Source organism: Balaenoptera musculus, chromosome 5 (assembly GCF_009873245.2).
Source record: "Balaenoptera musculus isolate JJ_BM4_2016_0621 chromosome 5, mBalMus1.pri.v3, whole genome shotgun sequence".
Lineage (NCBI taxonomy): Eukaryota > Metazoa > Chordata > Mammalia > Artiodactyla > Balaenopteridae > Balaenoptera > Balaenoptera musculus.
Genome location: NC_045789.1, coordinates 18,443,488 through 18,459,538, shown reverse-complemented (window position 1 = coordinate 18,459,538; position 16,051 = coordinate 18,443,488). Strand labels below are relative to the sequence as shown.

The window sequence follows — 16,051 nt, the reverse complement described above, 5'->3', positions numbered from 1 at the left end:
AAACTACAAATACCAATGGAGGCTTATCTCCTTCTGGAGATTGTACATAATGAGAGCTTTCTTTGCCCCTTATGAAGTACAGTGCTTAAAAGCATTTTAGAAGGCAAACAGCACCCAGTACCATGTTATTATCTTGTTACTAATCTTGTGACTTGTGAAAGATTTCAAGATGGTCTTTCTCATTATTTCAGATTCAAGCCTTTCTGTGACCCCTCTTCTATGAATTCCTGGATATAAATATATTTGAATATATACTGTCTCTTCTTTCTGCTTCTGACTAACATATATCTTGGATCTATATGCTACTACTTCCTTAGAATCTAACCCTAGGATAATGAACTTAAGGTTCATTATTTTAAATGGCCTCTTTTAAAAATGTCCTCTCCTCCACTGAATAACCCAACTATATTTTATTGATGACAATGATGATGATTTTGTTTCTAAGCTGCATTTCCATCATATCATACTGGCTGGTCCAATTCTTAAACCACCCATAATTCAAGAAATGATAGCCTATAAAACTCCAATAGAAATATTTATAAATATTTTATAAAATTTTAAAAATGAGATTCAATATGTAATCAATAATTTAAAAACGTTTAATGAGATATTTTACTTTTGGGGAAGTACTAAGTCTTTAAAGTATAGTATGTGTTTTACACTTATGGCATACCTAAAATCAGACTAGCCTCATTTCAAATGCTCAATAGCCATTTCAGAGAATGGATACTGTATTGGACAGCACAAGTTTAGAAGATTCCTCTGGAAGGCTAATGAGCATAGTATTCCCTGTGTTTTTCCATGTTTAACAGAATTTTTCTATAGCCTTGATACTTACTGAGCACCTTGGCTCAATATAAAATTCTTATTCCTTGAGTTTTCTGAAAATACTGCTCTAATATTGTTTTGCATATTGTTGTTGAAGAGTCTGACGCCAATCTAATTTTCTTTTCTTTTTAAATAACTTGATCTTTCAGCATGGAAGCCTGGAGGATTTCTCCTTTGTATTTATTTTTACCTTTAAAGTCTAAAAGTTTTGCTAGACTTCTTCGAGGTCAATTTTCACAAGTACATGCTAGGCCCTTTCAACATACAGATTCTGGTCTTTTTATACTTCAGAAAAGTTCATAGTTTTAAATATTAGCTCTGTTTCAATGTTTTGTTTTTCTCCTTGAGGATTCCAGTTGCACGTACGTTGGATCTTTTTGCCTATCTTCTATATTAATCATTTTCTCTTTGATCCTTTATTCTGTCTTCATTTTGCCCACTTTCCTCAATGCTCCTTATTAAATTTTCAGTCACCTCTATTCTTCTTTGGCCCCTTGTAATTTAGTCTTAATTTTTAAAATGATTCTTTTTCTTCATTATCTTCTAGTCAACTCTTACTTTACATCTTCCTAGTAATTATCCACTTTGGTTCCAAGTTTCTGAATTTCTTACCCAGATATTCTTTTTCCTTTTCATATCTGCAAAGGCTTAAGGATGTTTAATATAGGTCATGGTGTTCTGTTACTGATAACCACTTTGTGGGTGGTTTAGGAGAAAAAAATTCAATAACTAAAATGTTTTGATTCTTATTTTCTGCTTTGTTCCTTGTAGCACCTATGTATGTATATAGCCTGCAATTTCCTATTCAGTGTATAGTTTTTCTTTTCTTTAACTAGCAGTAAAAGTTGTATGCAGTAAGGGTAAGGATGAATTCTCAGGTTTTTTAGTTCAAAAGCTCCCTCTTCCGAACTTAAACCAAAGGGGGTTATTAGTGTGTCTTCTAACAGTATGATTTTCTTATTTCTACAGAATGCTTACTTTCTCCATCTTGCATCCTTCTTTCCCTTCAACACCAAGTCTACAAGGGAGAACAGTTTCATCCCCCAAAGTGGCACTCTCCTGATCTGTTGCCTAGGGTCCTGTGTACTTTTAAGTCTCCTCCTTTCGATTCCCAATAGCCAATGCTCCAATTGAATCTAAGGTCAGATCTTGGAATTTTCCCACCAAGTTAAGACTTTTTCTTTCTGAAGTCATTTTTAACTGTAAACTATCACCCCTAGGCTCCTGATTCAACCCCTCTCGTCTTTTCCATGTAGTCTCTGCAGTCTTCATGAACTCTCTCTAAAAATGGGCTCTGAAGCTGAGCAGGCTAGATTTGGATATTAATTTCTCTCTCCTAATAATCTGAAGTTCTTAGTGTATCTCCAGGGCATAGGTTATAGATATTTTATTTTATCTGATTTTTTGTTGATTTGTATGGCTTTTTAGACTGTGTAGAAAAATTCAAACTTAGGTGGCCACCACTACTCTATGGCAATCCAGGGGTCTTAATTCATCAAGAATTGTCAGTGTCTTTTTAGTTGACCATGTTCTCTAGTTTAGTCTAGTCTCCTCTATTCTTAAAATACTACCTTTATTTAGTAAAAACTGAACCTTTGGTAATTTATGATTAGCACCAGTCATAAGCCCTCATTAATGATGGACACAATAACTAAAAGAGTCACTTAATACAAAAGTATATAAAGGAGGTGAACACCATAATGGATTTAGCTTGCAAAGAAAACTGCAAATGTATCACTCTGTGATACATTTGATAACTTAGGGTAAAAAACTGAAATCTAGATATTACTGTGAAAGAATTAAGTGAAATAAATTTTCATTTCTACTAAAACAGCAGCAATCTTTCATGCTCAGTAAATGAAGATTTAACAAGGTTATTGAAAAACAGTTGATAATAAATTTCGAAGTCCCTTACTTAGGAAATAATTTTGATACATGACAGTAAGTCTGTTCAGAAATATTAAAGACATAAAGCAGACTAAAAGCAAATGACAACAGACAATTCTTACTGTTAGAGAAGATTTATAATCTACATTAGTAGCTTCTGTACATAATTTGATATGTTTAGGATTATAGCCTAGTAGGGAGCCAAAAATCAACATACTGAATAAAATAAAGAACAAGCGTTAAGAAATAACCTAAGAATTCAACAGGTAGATGAGTATTATGAAGTTAGGAATGTGGAACTAGATACTAAATACTTTCTTCTTTAAAGACAAGTAAACTGATGTTCTTTCATAGGGTTTTCTATAGATAATAAACAATTACGTGACACTTGTATGAAATAGGAATTGCCATCGGGCAACTGGTTAAAGTTAAAATACAAAGGTATATGAGGCAATGAGAAAGAGGAAAACAGCCTAATCCGTTAGGAAAAAAATTTAAAGTGGTGCTGGTGATCATGCTGGCACTGTTTTGTGGTTCCCCCAACCAACAAGAACATGGTCCCCATGCTCTTACAACAGAATGGAATTTTTATTATGAATGGACTGTTAATTTTGCTTATTTTGGGGCCTTTAATTCATGCTAGTAGTTTGTCTTATAAGGTGGTTCAGACGTCATACTCTCTAAGGACAATTCCTGCCTTAATATTTAGGGACAAAAATGTGGGCTGTTTTACATTTTCAAATAGGTATGAAATAGAATAACCAACACTACAATTCAACAAGCATTTACTGAGAATCTTCTAACTATTCTCTGAATCAAAAGAGACCAGAATAAACGGGCTGATTTCTTGGCTGGTAGCCTTCATATATTTACTAAAAACATTTTAAAGCTGAGATCTGAAGTATTTATATGAGTGAATGAATGCTTTTATATTAATTTAGATCAGAGATTTACAGAAAATGCTTGCTCAAACAAAATGTTTTCCATAAAGTCTAGTACGTATTCAAATTTTCAACTTCTGTCTTTTAAGATCCTTACATATACTAGATTTAATGCCACCCCAAATTTAAGAAAACACTCTGAAGTCATACATCAAAGCAAAAATTCTAATTCAGATTATGATAATCTGTAATGTACAGTTCAAATATACTAAATTCCCACAGTGTAAAAACTTAAAAGCATAATTTCTTTCCTTTTAGAAATGTCCTTTCCAATGACAGGTTAGTAAACTGTAAAATAGAACTTTAAGATTAGATTTCCATTACACACATTACCATCTTGTAAAGAATGGAGAAATCATTCTTTCTTGATCAGGTGCAATTCTAGTGCAAACATTGATATTTTTAGTTAAAACACCTGACACTAGGAAGAATTATGAAATTAGAACTTCTCTGTGTAAAAAAAGCCAGTATAGATTCTAAGTTATATGCTTTATAATTTTACCTTTAAGAGCATAGAAGTAGTGACGGATCAAACAATTTATTCAGGGAAGTAAGAACTTTATAAAATAAACATTTCCCTGGTATTTAAAAAATTTTTCTTCCTTAAAAGCTAGATGTTAATTTTATAAAACATACCAATTAATATCTATAAAATAAATATATAGCTCAAAGGAGATAATGGTTTATAAATTTTCTTCCTCTGTAATAATAATTTGAAACTATTTTAAAGAAAAAGCAAAAATTTAAGACAATATTAAAATCTAGTTTCTGAAGACACTTTCACATTCTATAAACTCAGGAAAAAAGCTGCACTTTACTCAGAATGTAGTTTTTTATTTTGTAAACCAAGAGTTCAAATTCAAACTCTGTATTCTGCCAGAGCAAGGCAAGTACCCTTACAGGGACTGTTTCCTTATCTTTTAAATGGTGATGTATATAATACCTCCTCATGGGTCTATAGGAAAGATTAGATTAGACAACAGATATAAGTCTGAAGTCTAGTGCTGAGTACACAGTGGACGCTCAATCAATGATAGATATCATTTGTAAGTCAAAGACGGAACATTTGCATGAACCACCTCTTCCTACATCAAATTCTTTTGTGTCCATAGTCTCAGATGTGAGGACAATTATGAATATTTTTACAGATTCTTAAGAAGCCATATTCCTTTTGTTCCCTTCCTAAAGAGTCAATAATTAAATTGGTAGAGTCTGTTGTCTTCATTACCACTTTGTAACTATTTGGCCTTAACATTTTATGATACATAATTTCAAGACCATTTTCAATAAATGGGTCCAACGAATAACTGCAATGGGTCTGAAATTTAGTTCAGCAACTATATACACTTGTCGATATTTCCTGAATCTGTTCTTTAAAAAGCTATAAAATTTTGCTTCCTTTTTTAATTTCTCTTCGACAATTTCATCTATCTGTGTACCAGTCTTTCCAGGAGAGGGCTGAGCAAGCCACCACGTATAACCAAGGACATCACCTCCTTGTCCTTCAGGTCCTGAACAAATGGTCCATTTAGAAAATACTACTTGTTTTTAACACAGAAAAAACTGGGCCATTTAAAACAAAATAAGTTATAATAAAACAATGCTTGAAAAAAATGAACTTGAGATACTCAATTTATACAGACTAATTACAAGATCACGTAAATCTGCCTATACAGGCATGTGTAAAAATCAGGTCATTATGTGGTTCTATCCAAAAGAATATTCTGTGATCATGGAAATAGTTTATACCTGTGATCCCCAGTAAGGTAGTCACCAATCAAACATGGCTATTGAAAAGTTAGACTAAAGAACTTAATTTTTAATTAAATTTAATTGTTAAAATTTAAATAGCCACCTGTATCTACTATAATGGAGAGTACATCCTTACAGATTCTCTCTTATTCTTTTTCTTTACCACTGTGACCCTTATCCAGATGTTTTTACTGAACTCCTTATTTTAAATCCCTTCTCTGATATCTCTAAGATTTAAATAGCTTGACAGAATTATAATCTCAAAAGCAATTACTAAAACAGAATTTTAAAAGCTAGCCTTAAATGTGCTTTTTGATGAAGAGTACTGTAATCAATTATTTTAAATTTTCTAATCACAGTTTACTAAAAAAGAAAAAAGAAAAAAAAATGCATACATATCAGAGTGCTTGAAACTGAACTCTAACAATACAGTCTATACTTCCTCCTGAATTATTTGTCAGGTACATAATTAGTCCCAGGATAAAATAATGGCGTAATTAAAAACAAGTACAGCATAAACCACAGTACAACCAAGGAGAATTAAGGAAACAAATGAAAATTATTCTGTATCTGTCTATTCATTGTGATAATACAGAAATTAGTGAATAGAAATATGATGGATCAAATGTAACAATACAATGTATTAGTCAATGAAGAGTTATATAATTTTTATCTCTAGTATTATTTACCACGCCACCAAAGATCAAGTGTTACCTCAGTTTTACGGGATTTTTGGATGACTACTGATGGCTCTTTCCAATTAAACCTAAGCATACACATTATTTTAAAGTAAAATGATTAAAAAGATCTCAGAAAAAAATTTTCAAGTGTTTTAAGCTCCCTCTCTGTTTCTTTCTTTTTTTTTTTTTCAAAGCTTCCTCTCTGTTTCTCCTCCCCACATGTAAACACAGTCTTTTTTTAAAGCATAAATGTAGGTGTTAAGAAGAAAAACAACTTTGGCGCTTATCTGTTGAGAACTGCCTCTCTCTGGGACTGGTATTAATGTCATCACCACCAATCAATTCCTCCTTTCGTCTGCCTATCAACTTGGCTTTCAGTATCCTGGGGGAGGCGAGGTAAGTAGGAGGGTGAACATGTAAAACAATCTCAGTATTCAGGGATAGGATTCAAAAGAATTCAAGTTATGTGAATGTAAGTTATGTGCTAAACTATATACCAATTTCTGAATGACTGTTGATTTGATTTTTTTGTTTGGCATTTGAGTAAACATAATAAAACTTACTATTTTGAGCCAAGGCTTGAAGTAGACAATCCAAGCATCCTTCTAAACTATCATCAGTTCTGTCAACAGCTGTTATCTTCAGCTTCTTCAAGGTATCACTGAGATTATCTGCTTAGAGAAAAAAGAGCAATCAGAAACCTCTCTAACCATCATGTTACATGATAAACAGTACCACTAACAGGCATAAGGCTCCCATTATGGTGAATTAATTTCCACATACATTCCAAAATGGCAATGGACTATACGATTACATATTTTTTAAATAAAATTTTATCCATTTAACCCATATAAAATATTCATTCTGTATCTGTAAGATACCAAGAATATTCCATAGATAGTCACAGAACACCTTTTCAGCATTCTTGTACCTTATTTAGCTTGTTCAGGAACAAGCCATGGTTAACTGAAAAAAACAAAAGGTCTACAAAAAATTACATAGCTTTGCAAATAATACTTTATTACATTTTTGGCTTCCTCTGTTGTATTTTAAATACATAAAATGAAGGTTTAGAAAAGTTTCAAAATGATATGACTTAAAATAATAAAGTCTGATGACTATAAAACCTGTTTTAACACTGCCATTTAAAAAACGCTTCAAAGTACTGCTTTAAGCCAAAACATGTACATTTTGGATTTTAAAGCAATGCTCTCCTCCTAAATTATACATGGATTCCTCTAGACCACAGATTGTTAAAAATCTTTTTACACTATTAAAAATTATTTAGGACCCCAAAAGATCTTTTAAAAATTTTTTATTCAAGTATAGTTGATGTATAATGTTATATAAATTACAGGCGTACAATATAGTGATTCACAATTTTTAACGGTTATGCTCCATTTATAGTTATAAAATATTGGCTATATTCTCTATGTTGTACAATGTATCCTTGTAGCTTATTTTATACATAATAGTTTGTACTTCTTAATCCCCTACCCCTTTACTTCCCCTCCCCCCTTCCCTCTCCCCACTGATAACCACTAGTTTGTTCTCTGTATCTGTGAGTCTGTTTCTTTTTTGCTATATTTATTAGTTTGTTGTATTTTTTAGATTTCACATATAAATGATATCATACAGTATTTGTCTTTCTCTGACTCATTTCACTTAGCATAATACTTTTTAGGTCTGTCCACATTGTTGCAAATGGCAGAATTTCATTCTTATTTTATAGCTGAGTAGTATTCCATTGTGTGTGTGTATATATACGCACAGACACCGCCCCCCAACATCTTCTTTATCCATTCATCTGTTGATGGACACTTAGGTTGCTTCCATATCTTAGCTACTGTAAATAATGCTGCTATGAACATTGCGGTGCATGTATCTTTTCGAATAAGTGTTTTGGTATATATACCCAGGAGTGGTAGTTCTAGTTTTATTTTTTTGAGAAACCTCCATATTGTTTTCCACAGTGTAGCAACAATTTACATTCCCACCAAAAGTATACAAGGGTTCCCTTTTCTCCACATCCTCACCAACATTTGTTATTTGTGTTCTTTTTGATGACAGCCATTCTGTCACGTGTGAGATAATATCTCACTGTGGTTCTAATTTGCATTTCCCTAATGATTAGTGACGTTGAGTATCTTTTCATGTGCCTATTGGCCATCTGCATGTCCTCTTTGGAAAAGTGTCTGTTCAGGTCTTCTGCCTATTTTTTAATCAGGTTGTTTGTTTTTTGATGTTGAGTTGTATAAGCTGTTTATATATTATGGATATTAGTCCCTTATTGGTCATATAATTTGCAAATATTTTTTCCCATTTAGTAGAGTGTGTTTTCATTTTGCTGATGGTTTCTTTTTCTGCGTAAAAGCTTTTAAGTTTAATTAGGTCCCATTTGTTTATTTTACTTTTATTTTCTTTACTTTAGGAGATGGATCCAAAAAAATAATGCTGCGATTTATGTCAAAGAGTGTTCTGCCTACGTTTTTCTCTAGGAAATTTATAATTTCTGGTCTTACATTTAGGTCTCTAATCCATTTTGAGTACAGTTTTTTATATGGTGTTAGAGAATGTTCTAATTTCATTCTTTTCCATGTAGCTGTCCAGTTTTCCCAGCACTACTTACTGAAGAGACTGTCTTTTCTCCATTGCATGGTCTTGCCTCCTTTGTTGTAGATTAACTGACCATAAGTGTGTGGGTTTATTTCTGGGCTTTTTATTCTGTTCCATTAGTCTATGTGTCTGCTTTTGTGCCAGTACCATACTGTTTTGATGACTGTAGCTTTATAATATAGTCTGAAGTCAGGGAGCATGATTCCTTCAGCTCTGTTCTTCTTTCTCAAGATTGTTTTGGCTATTCAGGGTCTTCTGTGTTTCCATCCAAATTTTTAAATTATTTGGTCTAGTTCTACGAAAAATGTCACTGGTATTTTGACAGGGATTGCACTGAATCAGCAGATTGCCTTGAGTAGTATGGTCATTTTAACAATAATAATTCTTTCAATCCAAGAACACAGCATATCTTCCACCTGTTTGTGTAATCCTCAATTTCTTTCATCAGCGTCTCATAGTTTTCCGAGTACAGGTTTTTTTACCACCTTAGGTAGGTTTATTCCTAGGTATTTTATTCTTTTTAATGCGATGGTAAATGGGATTGTTTCCATAATTTCTCTTTCTGATTGTTAGTGTATAGAAATGCAAACAAATTTCTGTATGTTAATTTCGTATCCTTCAACTTTACCAAATTCATTGATGAGCTCTAGTAGTTTTCTGATGATGTGTTTAGGATTTTCTACATATAGTATCATGTACAAAAGAGCTCTTTTTTCAAGTATTTATATTGATATTTAACATACTAAAAATTAAAAATGAGACTTTTAAAGCTTATTTTAGTAATTAACTTAAGCCTAACAAAATATAAAACTATTATCTGTTAACATAATTATATTTTTAATGAAAAATAATTATATTTCAAAACCAACTTACTGAGAAGAGTGGCATTTTTCTACATTTTCACAAATCTCTGTAATGTCTGCCTTAATAGAAGAAAACTGGATTCTCATAACTGCTTCTGTACTCAATCTTTATAATTTGTTGTTTTGGTTAAGTAGATGAAAAAAATTCAGCCTCACACATATACATAGTTGGAAAACAAGAGAGTATTTTAACAGCCTTTTCAGATAACAGTGGATATTCTTTGATACTACACTAAAACTTGATTAGTGGTAGTTTTTTAAAGGTTAGTTACCATGTGAAATCTGAAACAATATCACTGAGCTCTGCCAACTGTTACATGAAAATCCATTGCTCTTTTGCATTTTGAATCTTTCATGCATGCAACATGTTTATCATCAATGCATTGGTCATTTAAAAAATTAGGTCATGGAGTTATGCATATCTTCCACACACTGACACATTTCATTGTACTATTTCAAAATATCACATTTGTTAATATCTTCACTAATCATTTTTAAAGACTAAGTACTGGGAAGCTGTCAAGCTTAAGGTGATACAAGTTTTCCAAAATTCTAATTTTCTCTTAAAACCTCTAATTTTATCACCAGCAACAGATACTGTCAGTTGTTTTCCTTAAATGACAAATTAACCTCATTCGTGAGCAAATATCTGCCAAATATGAAAAGCCAGTTCATCTCTCTGTTCTTTCAAATTAAAAAAAAATGTTATTCCATGAAAAAAAGTATCTCAGTCAGCTCACAACTCAGAAGATTGCACAGTTGCTTTTCTTAAAAACAACCATCAGACGTTACAATGCAATGCAAGTGTTTTCTGTGTACTTCCCATTTTATCACATAGTATATTTTTAAAATGTGTACAAAAAAGTTGAGAGTTTTAAAAACATTGTTTTTCCTGCTTCATCATGGACATTCTTAAGTGAAACTGGTATTTTTTTTTTTTAACCTCAAGTATACGATGGTAAAGAATACAATAATTACTAGTTATTGTAGTTTGGTGCTACTACTAGCCTGATTCACACATACTGAAGCACCAGCAATTTTTTACCCACAATTGCTTTTGCACCACTGTCAATGCAAATGTCAATACAGTGAAAAAAGACAAAAAATATCTTTTGATGATACCACACAAATAGTTTTGACCTAACGGGCACCCTAATAGGATACCAAGGACTCCTGGGATTGCTTCTTTAGTATTAGAATTTTAGGCATTTTCTTACTTCAAAGTAAGGTATAAATTTTAATAGACTTTTGTACATTGCCAGCTCATGACAATTCTAAAAATAAAGTGGAATTCCCTATTATAAAATGAGTGGTAATTTATTTTCCAGGTCAACCCAGGAAAAAGTAGACTTAAACATTTACATTAAATAATACTAATATGCTCTAGTGATGCCTCGTACAACTGTGATTAACCTAGTAATCCTAAACTTACTTTATAAAAAATCCCAGGTTATCATTCACAACGAATGTTAATATTTATTTTCTTAAGAGGGCTTAAATAGTTTTGAGAAATTGATTTTATTTCCTAAAGGAAAAGAAAACTATATTCAGATGTATGTCTTCTAGTAACTAAAAAGAAGTTGTAGGGCATCATATCTCAGATATACTTGTTCAATCTTATTACATGGATATTAGGTTGACTTTTCTGAAATAAAGTATGAATAATATATCATATCTAAGTTCATACTACTAAAAGTAATAAAAAGTAATTACCACAACACTGAGGAAAAAAGATATAATGTTAGTCAAATGATAATAATACATCAAAACTATGAGTCAACAAGTAATAAAAGTAGTTAAGACGTACTTAGTACTACCTATATTGGCATCTGGATCTGTTCTACTTGTTTCCTTTCCTTCATTCCATCCCCAGTGCTCCTTGTTTGACATCCCTTTCTTATCAAGTTTCAGCCTAACTGTCACAACCCCAGAGACCATCGTTGTTCTTCTAAGTCTTCTCTTCCCCAACCCTCCAGTGTTATTCTGTATCACTGCATCCATCCTTCACAGCACTATTCACAGTGTGCAGTTATATATTCTTTTGTTTAATTGGTAATATATACTCCTCCTCTATATTGTACGGGACACATTGTTAACTAGAGTCATTGCACTATACCTATTACTTGGCACAAAAAAGTAGCCAGTAAATATTTGTTAAATTAACTAAGTGAATAAGGGAATGAATTCCTTACTTGCAGAAAGCTGTCTAGTTACCATCCTTTGTATCACACACTTATGAGCCAAAGTATACCAATAGGGAAGGGAAGGTAAATGTTACCTGCTATGCAACTACACTATGCACTCCATATTATCAGAAATAGAAATACAGGATCTTATATTTTAATATAGGAAGATATCAGTGAAGACAATTTAAGTACTTAAGAATACAAAATATATAACTAAAAAAATACATAGAACGTTCCATTTTTAAAAAACTTCTACTCAGTAAAAAAATCATTTAGTCTCTCCATAGAAATAATTATATGCCTACTAATGATGTGGGATCTTTTTAGGAAAAGTTCATTAAATTCTTCATCCAGAGACAACCAACGCTGTCAACAGAATTATTACAAATTTAATGTATTTTTTAAGCACTTAAAATGAACGAACAGGTTGGTACTTAAAAAACTCTTGCTGTGAATCTGTTTATAGTGTCAGAATGTTGATATGTGGACTGGAATAGTGATTACATAAGTATGTGCATTTGTCAAAGCTCATCAAACTGTACATTTAAAATCTGTGCATTTTAGTCTGTGTGAATTATACCTCCTTAAAAGATCACACTGAAAAGTAAAATGACTGGGGCAGTAACCCCTTTCCCACTGGTCTCAAGCTTCCTTACAGGGAATTTTTACTACAGTGACACTTCTTCTGGCTCCTCACTTGGCAACTGCCACCTTCATTCTCCAGGAGAGGAATGATTTATCTGATTAACAAGTTGAGAGAGAAGAACTGGATATGCATGGCTCAGCCCCTTCTGGGCTCCTGATTTTTTAGTAGAAGGGGCAAGAATTCTCTGTTCCTCCCCATCTTTGGCTGTCCAGCTGCACCAGTGGCAAGATTATTAGTAAATATATTTAATTCAGCCCGGAAGTATTAGCCATTCCTTTGTGACTATACAAATAAGCTCTGTCCTTCATTCTAGACTTCACCAATTTTAAAGCAGTTATTCTGAATTCCAACAGAGAACTCATCTGCTTATATCGCCAGTGATTCTGAACTTGGGTAGGGAATGGGGGTATTATTTTTGGACTCCTTCAAAGCATAACAGTACATCTCAGTAGTGAATCCTTACCATCCAAATTTTTTGTCTGTGTAAATCCAGATTTCCGTATTTTATATTTACTTATGATTTAAGACACTGTAATTATTCTAATAGAAAATTTCTCAGATTCTGGCTGGTGGGGAGGGTAGAGGCAGTAAGTAGAGAATGATAATTTTCATGGGAAGTTCTAGTACTAAGAAGTATTAACAACTAAAATAAAAATTATTTCCTTAAAATAATAATCTTTTCCTTATATTACAACACATGGTCTAGCTTGTCTTGTGAAAGAAAATATGACATCTTCAAAGAGTTAAAGCAGGGACTTCCCTGGTGGTGCAGTGGTTGAGAACCCGCCTGGCAATGGAGGGGACACAGGTTCGATCCCTGGTCCAAGAAGATCCCACATGCCGCGGAGCAACTAAGCCCGTGGCGCCACAACTACTGAGCTTGTGCCTCTAGAGCCCACAAGCCACAACTACTGAGCCCGCATGCCACAACTACTGAAGCCCGCGTGCCTAGAGCCTGTGCTCCGCAACAAGAGAAGCCACTGCAATGAGCAGCCCGCGCACCACAATGAAGAGTAGCCCCCGCTCGCTGCAACTAGAGAAAGCCCACGCGCAGCAACAAAGACCCAACACAGCCAAAAATAAAATAAATAAATTAAAATTAATTAATTAATTAATTTAAAAGAAGGTGTTAAAGCAAATTTGACTTTGGTCCTTAATTCTCTGTCTCCTACTTCTTAACCATTTAATCACTCTTAAAACCACAATCTAACTAAAGTGTCTAAAACTCTATCAAAATTAGTCTGGCGGAGACACTAGAGATGTGTGCACACAGAAAAAGGACCATATGAGGGCACAGCAAAAAGGCGGCAATCTGCAAGCCATAGCGAGAGGCCTTAGAAGAAATCAAGCCTTCTAACACCTTGATATTGGACTTCTAGCCTCCAGAATTCAGCCCTCCACGGCTCGGCAGGGCAGCGAGCCTCTGGGCACCGGCCCCTCTGCTCCACGGAAAAGATACAGTAGAAATATATCTACACATGGAACTGCTCCTACAGAACACCCACTGAACGCTGGCAGAAGACGTCAGACCTCCTAAAAGTCTGAGCTGTGTGGATGAAAGGATCTTGGTGCTCCAGCCAGGCTTCAGGGCTGTGCCTCTGAGGTGGGAAAGCCAACTTCAGGACACTGGTCCACAAGAGACCTCCCAGCTCCACGTAATACCAAACGGCAAAAATCTCTCAGAGATCTCCATCTCAACATCAAGACCCAGCTTCACTCAACGACCAGCAAGCTACAGTGCTGGACACCCTATGCCAAACAACTAGCAAGACAGGAACACAGCCCCATCCATTAACAGAGAGGCTGCCTAAAATCATAATAAGGCCACAGACACCCCAAAACACACCACCAGACGTGGACGTGCCCACCAGAAAGACAAGATCCAACCTCATCCACAAGAACACAGGCACTAGTCCCCTCCACCAGGAAGCCTACACAACCCACTGAACCAACCTTAGCCACTGGGGACAGATACCAAAAACAACGGGAACAACAAACCTGCAGCCTGTGAAAAGGAGACCCCAAACACAGTAAGATAAGCAAAATGAGATGACAGAAAAACACTCAGCAGGTGAAGGAGCAGGGTCAAAACACACCAGACCTAACAAATGAAGAGGAAATAGGCAGTCTACCTGAAAAAGAATTCAGAATAATGATAGTAAAGATGATCCAAAATCTTGGAAATAGAATAGACAAAATGCAAGAAACATTTAACAAGGATGTAAAGAACTAAAGAGGAACCAAGCAACGATGAAAAACACAATAAATGAAATTAAAAATACTCTAGATGGGATCAATAGCAGAATAACTGAGGCAGAAGAACGGATAAGTGACCTGGAAGATAAAATAGTGGAAATAACTACTGCAGAGCAGAATAAAGAAAAAAGAATGAAAAGAACTGAGGACAGTCTCAGAGACCTCTGGGACAACATTAAATGCACCAACATTCGAATTATGGGGGTCCCAGAAGAAGAAGAGAAAAAGAAAGGGACTGAGAAAATATTTGAAGGGATTATAGTTGAAAACTTCCCTAATATGGGAAAGGAAATAGCTAATCAAGTCCTGGAAGCACAGAGAGTCCCATACAGGATAAATCCCAGAAGAAACACGCCAAGACACATATTAATCAAACTATCAAAAATTAAATATAAAGGAAACATATTAAAAGCAGCAAGGGAAAAACAACAAATAACACACAAGGGAATCCCCATAAGGTTAACAGCTGATCTTTCAGCAGAAACTCTGCAAGCCAGAAGGGAGTGGCAGGATATACTTAAAGTCATGAAGGAGAAAAACCTACAACCAAGGTTACTCTACCCAGCAAGGATCTCATTCAGATTTTTTTTTTTTTTTTAAAGGATTCGTTTTTTTTTTTTTTTTATAGCTGCTTTATTTATTTATTTATTTATTTATTTTTGGCTGTGTTGGGTCTTCGGTTCGTGTGAGGGCTTTCTCCAGTTACGGCAAGTGGGGGCCACTCTTCATCGCGGTGCGGGGACCGCTCTTCATCGCGGTGCGCGGGCCTTTCACCATCGCGGCCCCCCCCGTTGCGGGGCACAGGCTCCAGACGCGCAGGCTCAGCAGTTGTGGCTCTCGGGCCCAGCCGCTCCGCGGCATGTGGGATCTTCCCAGACCAGGGCCCGAACCCGTGTCCCCCGCATTAGCAGGCAGACTCTCAACCACTGCGCCACCAGGGAAGCCCCTCATTCAGATTTGATGGAGAAATTAAAACCTTTACAGACAAGCAAAAGCTGAGAGAGTTCAGCACCACCAAACCAGCTTTACAACAAATGCTAAAGGAACTTCTCTAGGCAAGAAACACAAGAGAAGGAAAACACCTACAATAACAAACCCAAAACATTTAAGAAAATGGGAATAGGAACATACATATCAATAATTACCTTAAATGTAAATGGATTAAATGCTCCCACAAAAAGACACAGACTGGCTGAATGGATACAAAAACAAGACCCATATATATGCTGTCTACAAGAGACTCACTTCAGACCTAGAGACACATACAGACTGAACGTGAGGGTATGGAAAAAGATATTCCATGCAAATGGAAATCAAAAGAAAGCTGGAGTAGCAATTCTCATATCAGACAAAATAGACTTTAAAATAAAGACTATTACAAGAGACAAAGAAGGAC

At 34.6% G+C, this 16,051-nt stretch overlaps 1 protein-coding gene across 8 annotated transcripts in view; it reads right to left on the bottom strand.

Moving 5' to 3' along the window:
- Nucleotides 1–16,051, bottom strand: part of RAP1GDS1 (Rap1 GTPase-GDP dissociation stimulator 1) — a 306,019-nt gene that overhangs the window by 112,641 nt on the left and 177,327 nt on the right. For 4 of the 8 annotated variants that reach the window (XM_036852830.1, XM_036852828.1, XM_036852831.1 and 1 more), the window contains one exon: nucleotides 6,652–6,759. Coding sequence is in view for 7 of the 8 variants with exons in the window: in XM_036852828.1 (XP_036708723.1) it covers nucleotides 6,652–6,759 (108 nt within the window). In the remaining variant the exon portion in view is untranslated. Of the gene's footprint in view, nucleotides 1–6,651; nucleotides 6,763–16,051 lie in introns of all 8 variants that reach the window. The other 4 variants (XM_036852827.1, XM_036852823.1, XM_036852825.1 and 1 more) reach the window with 1 other exon arrangement.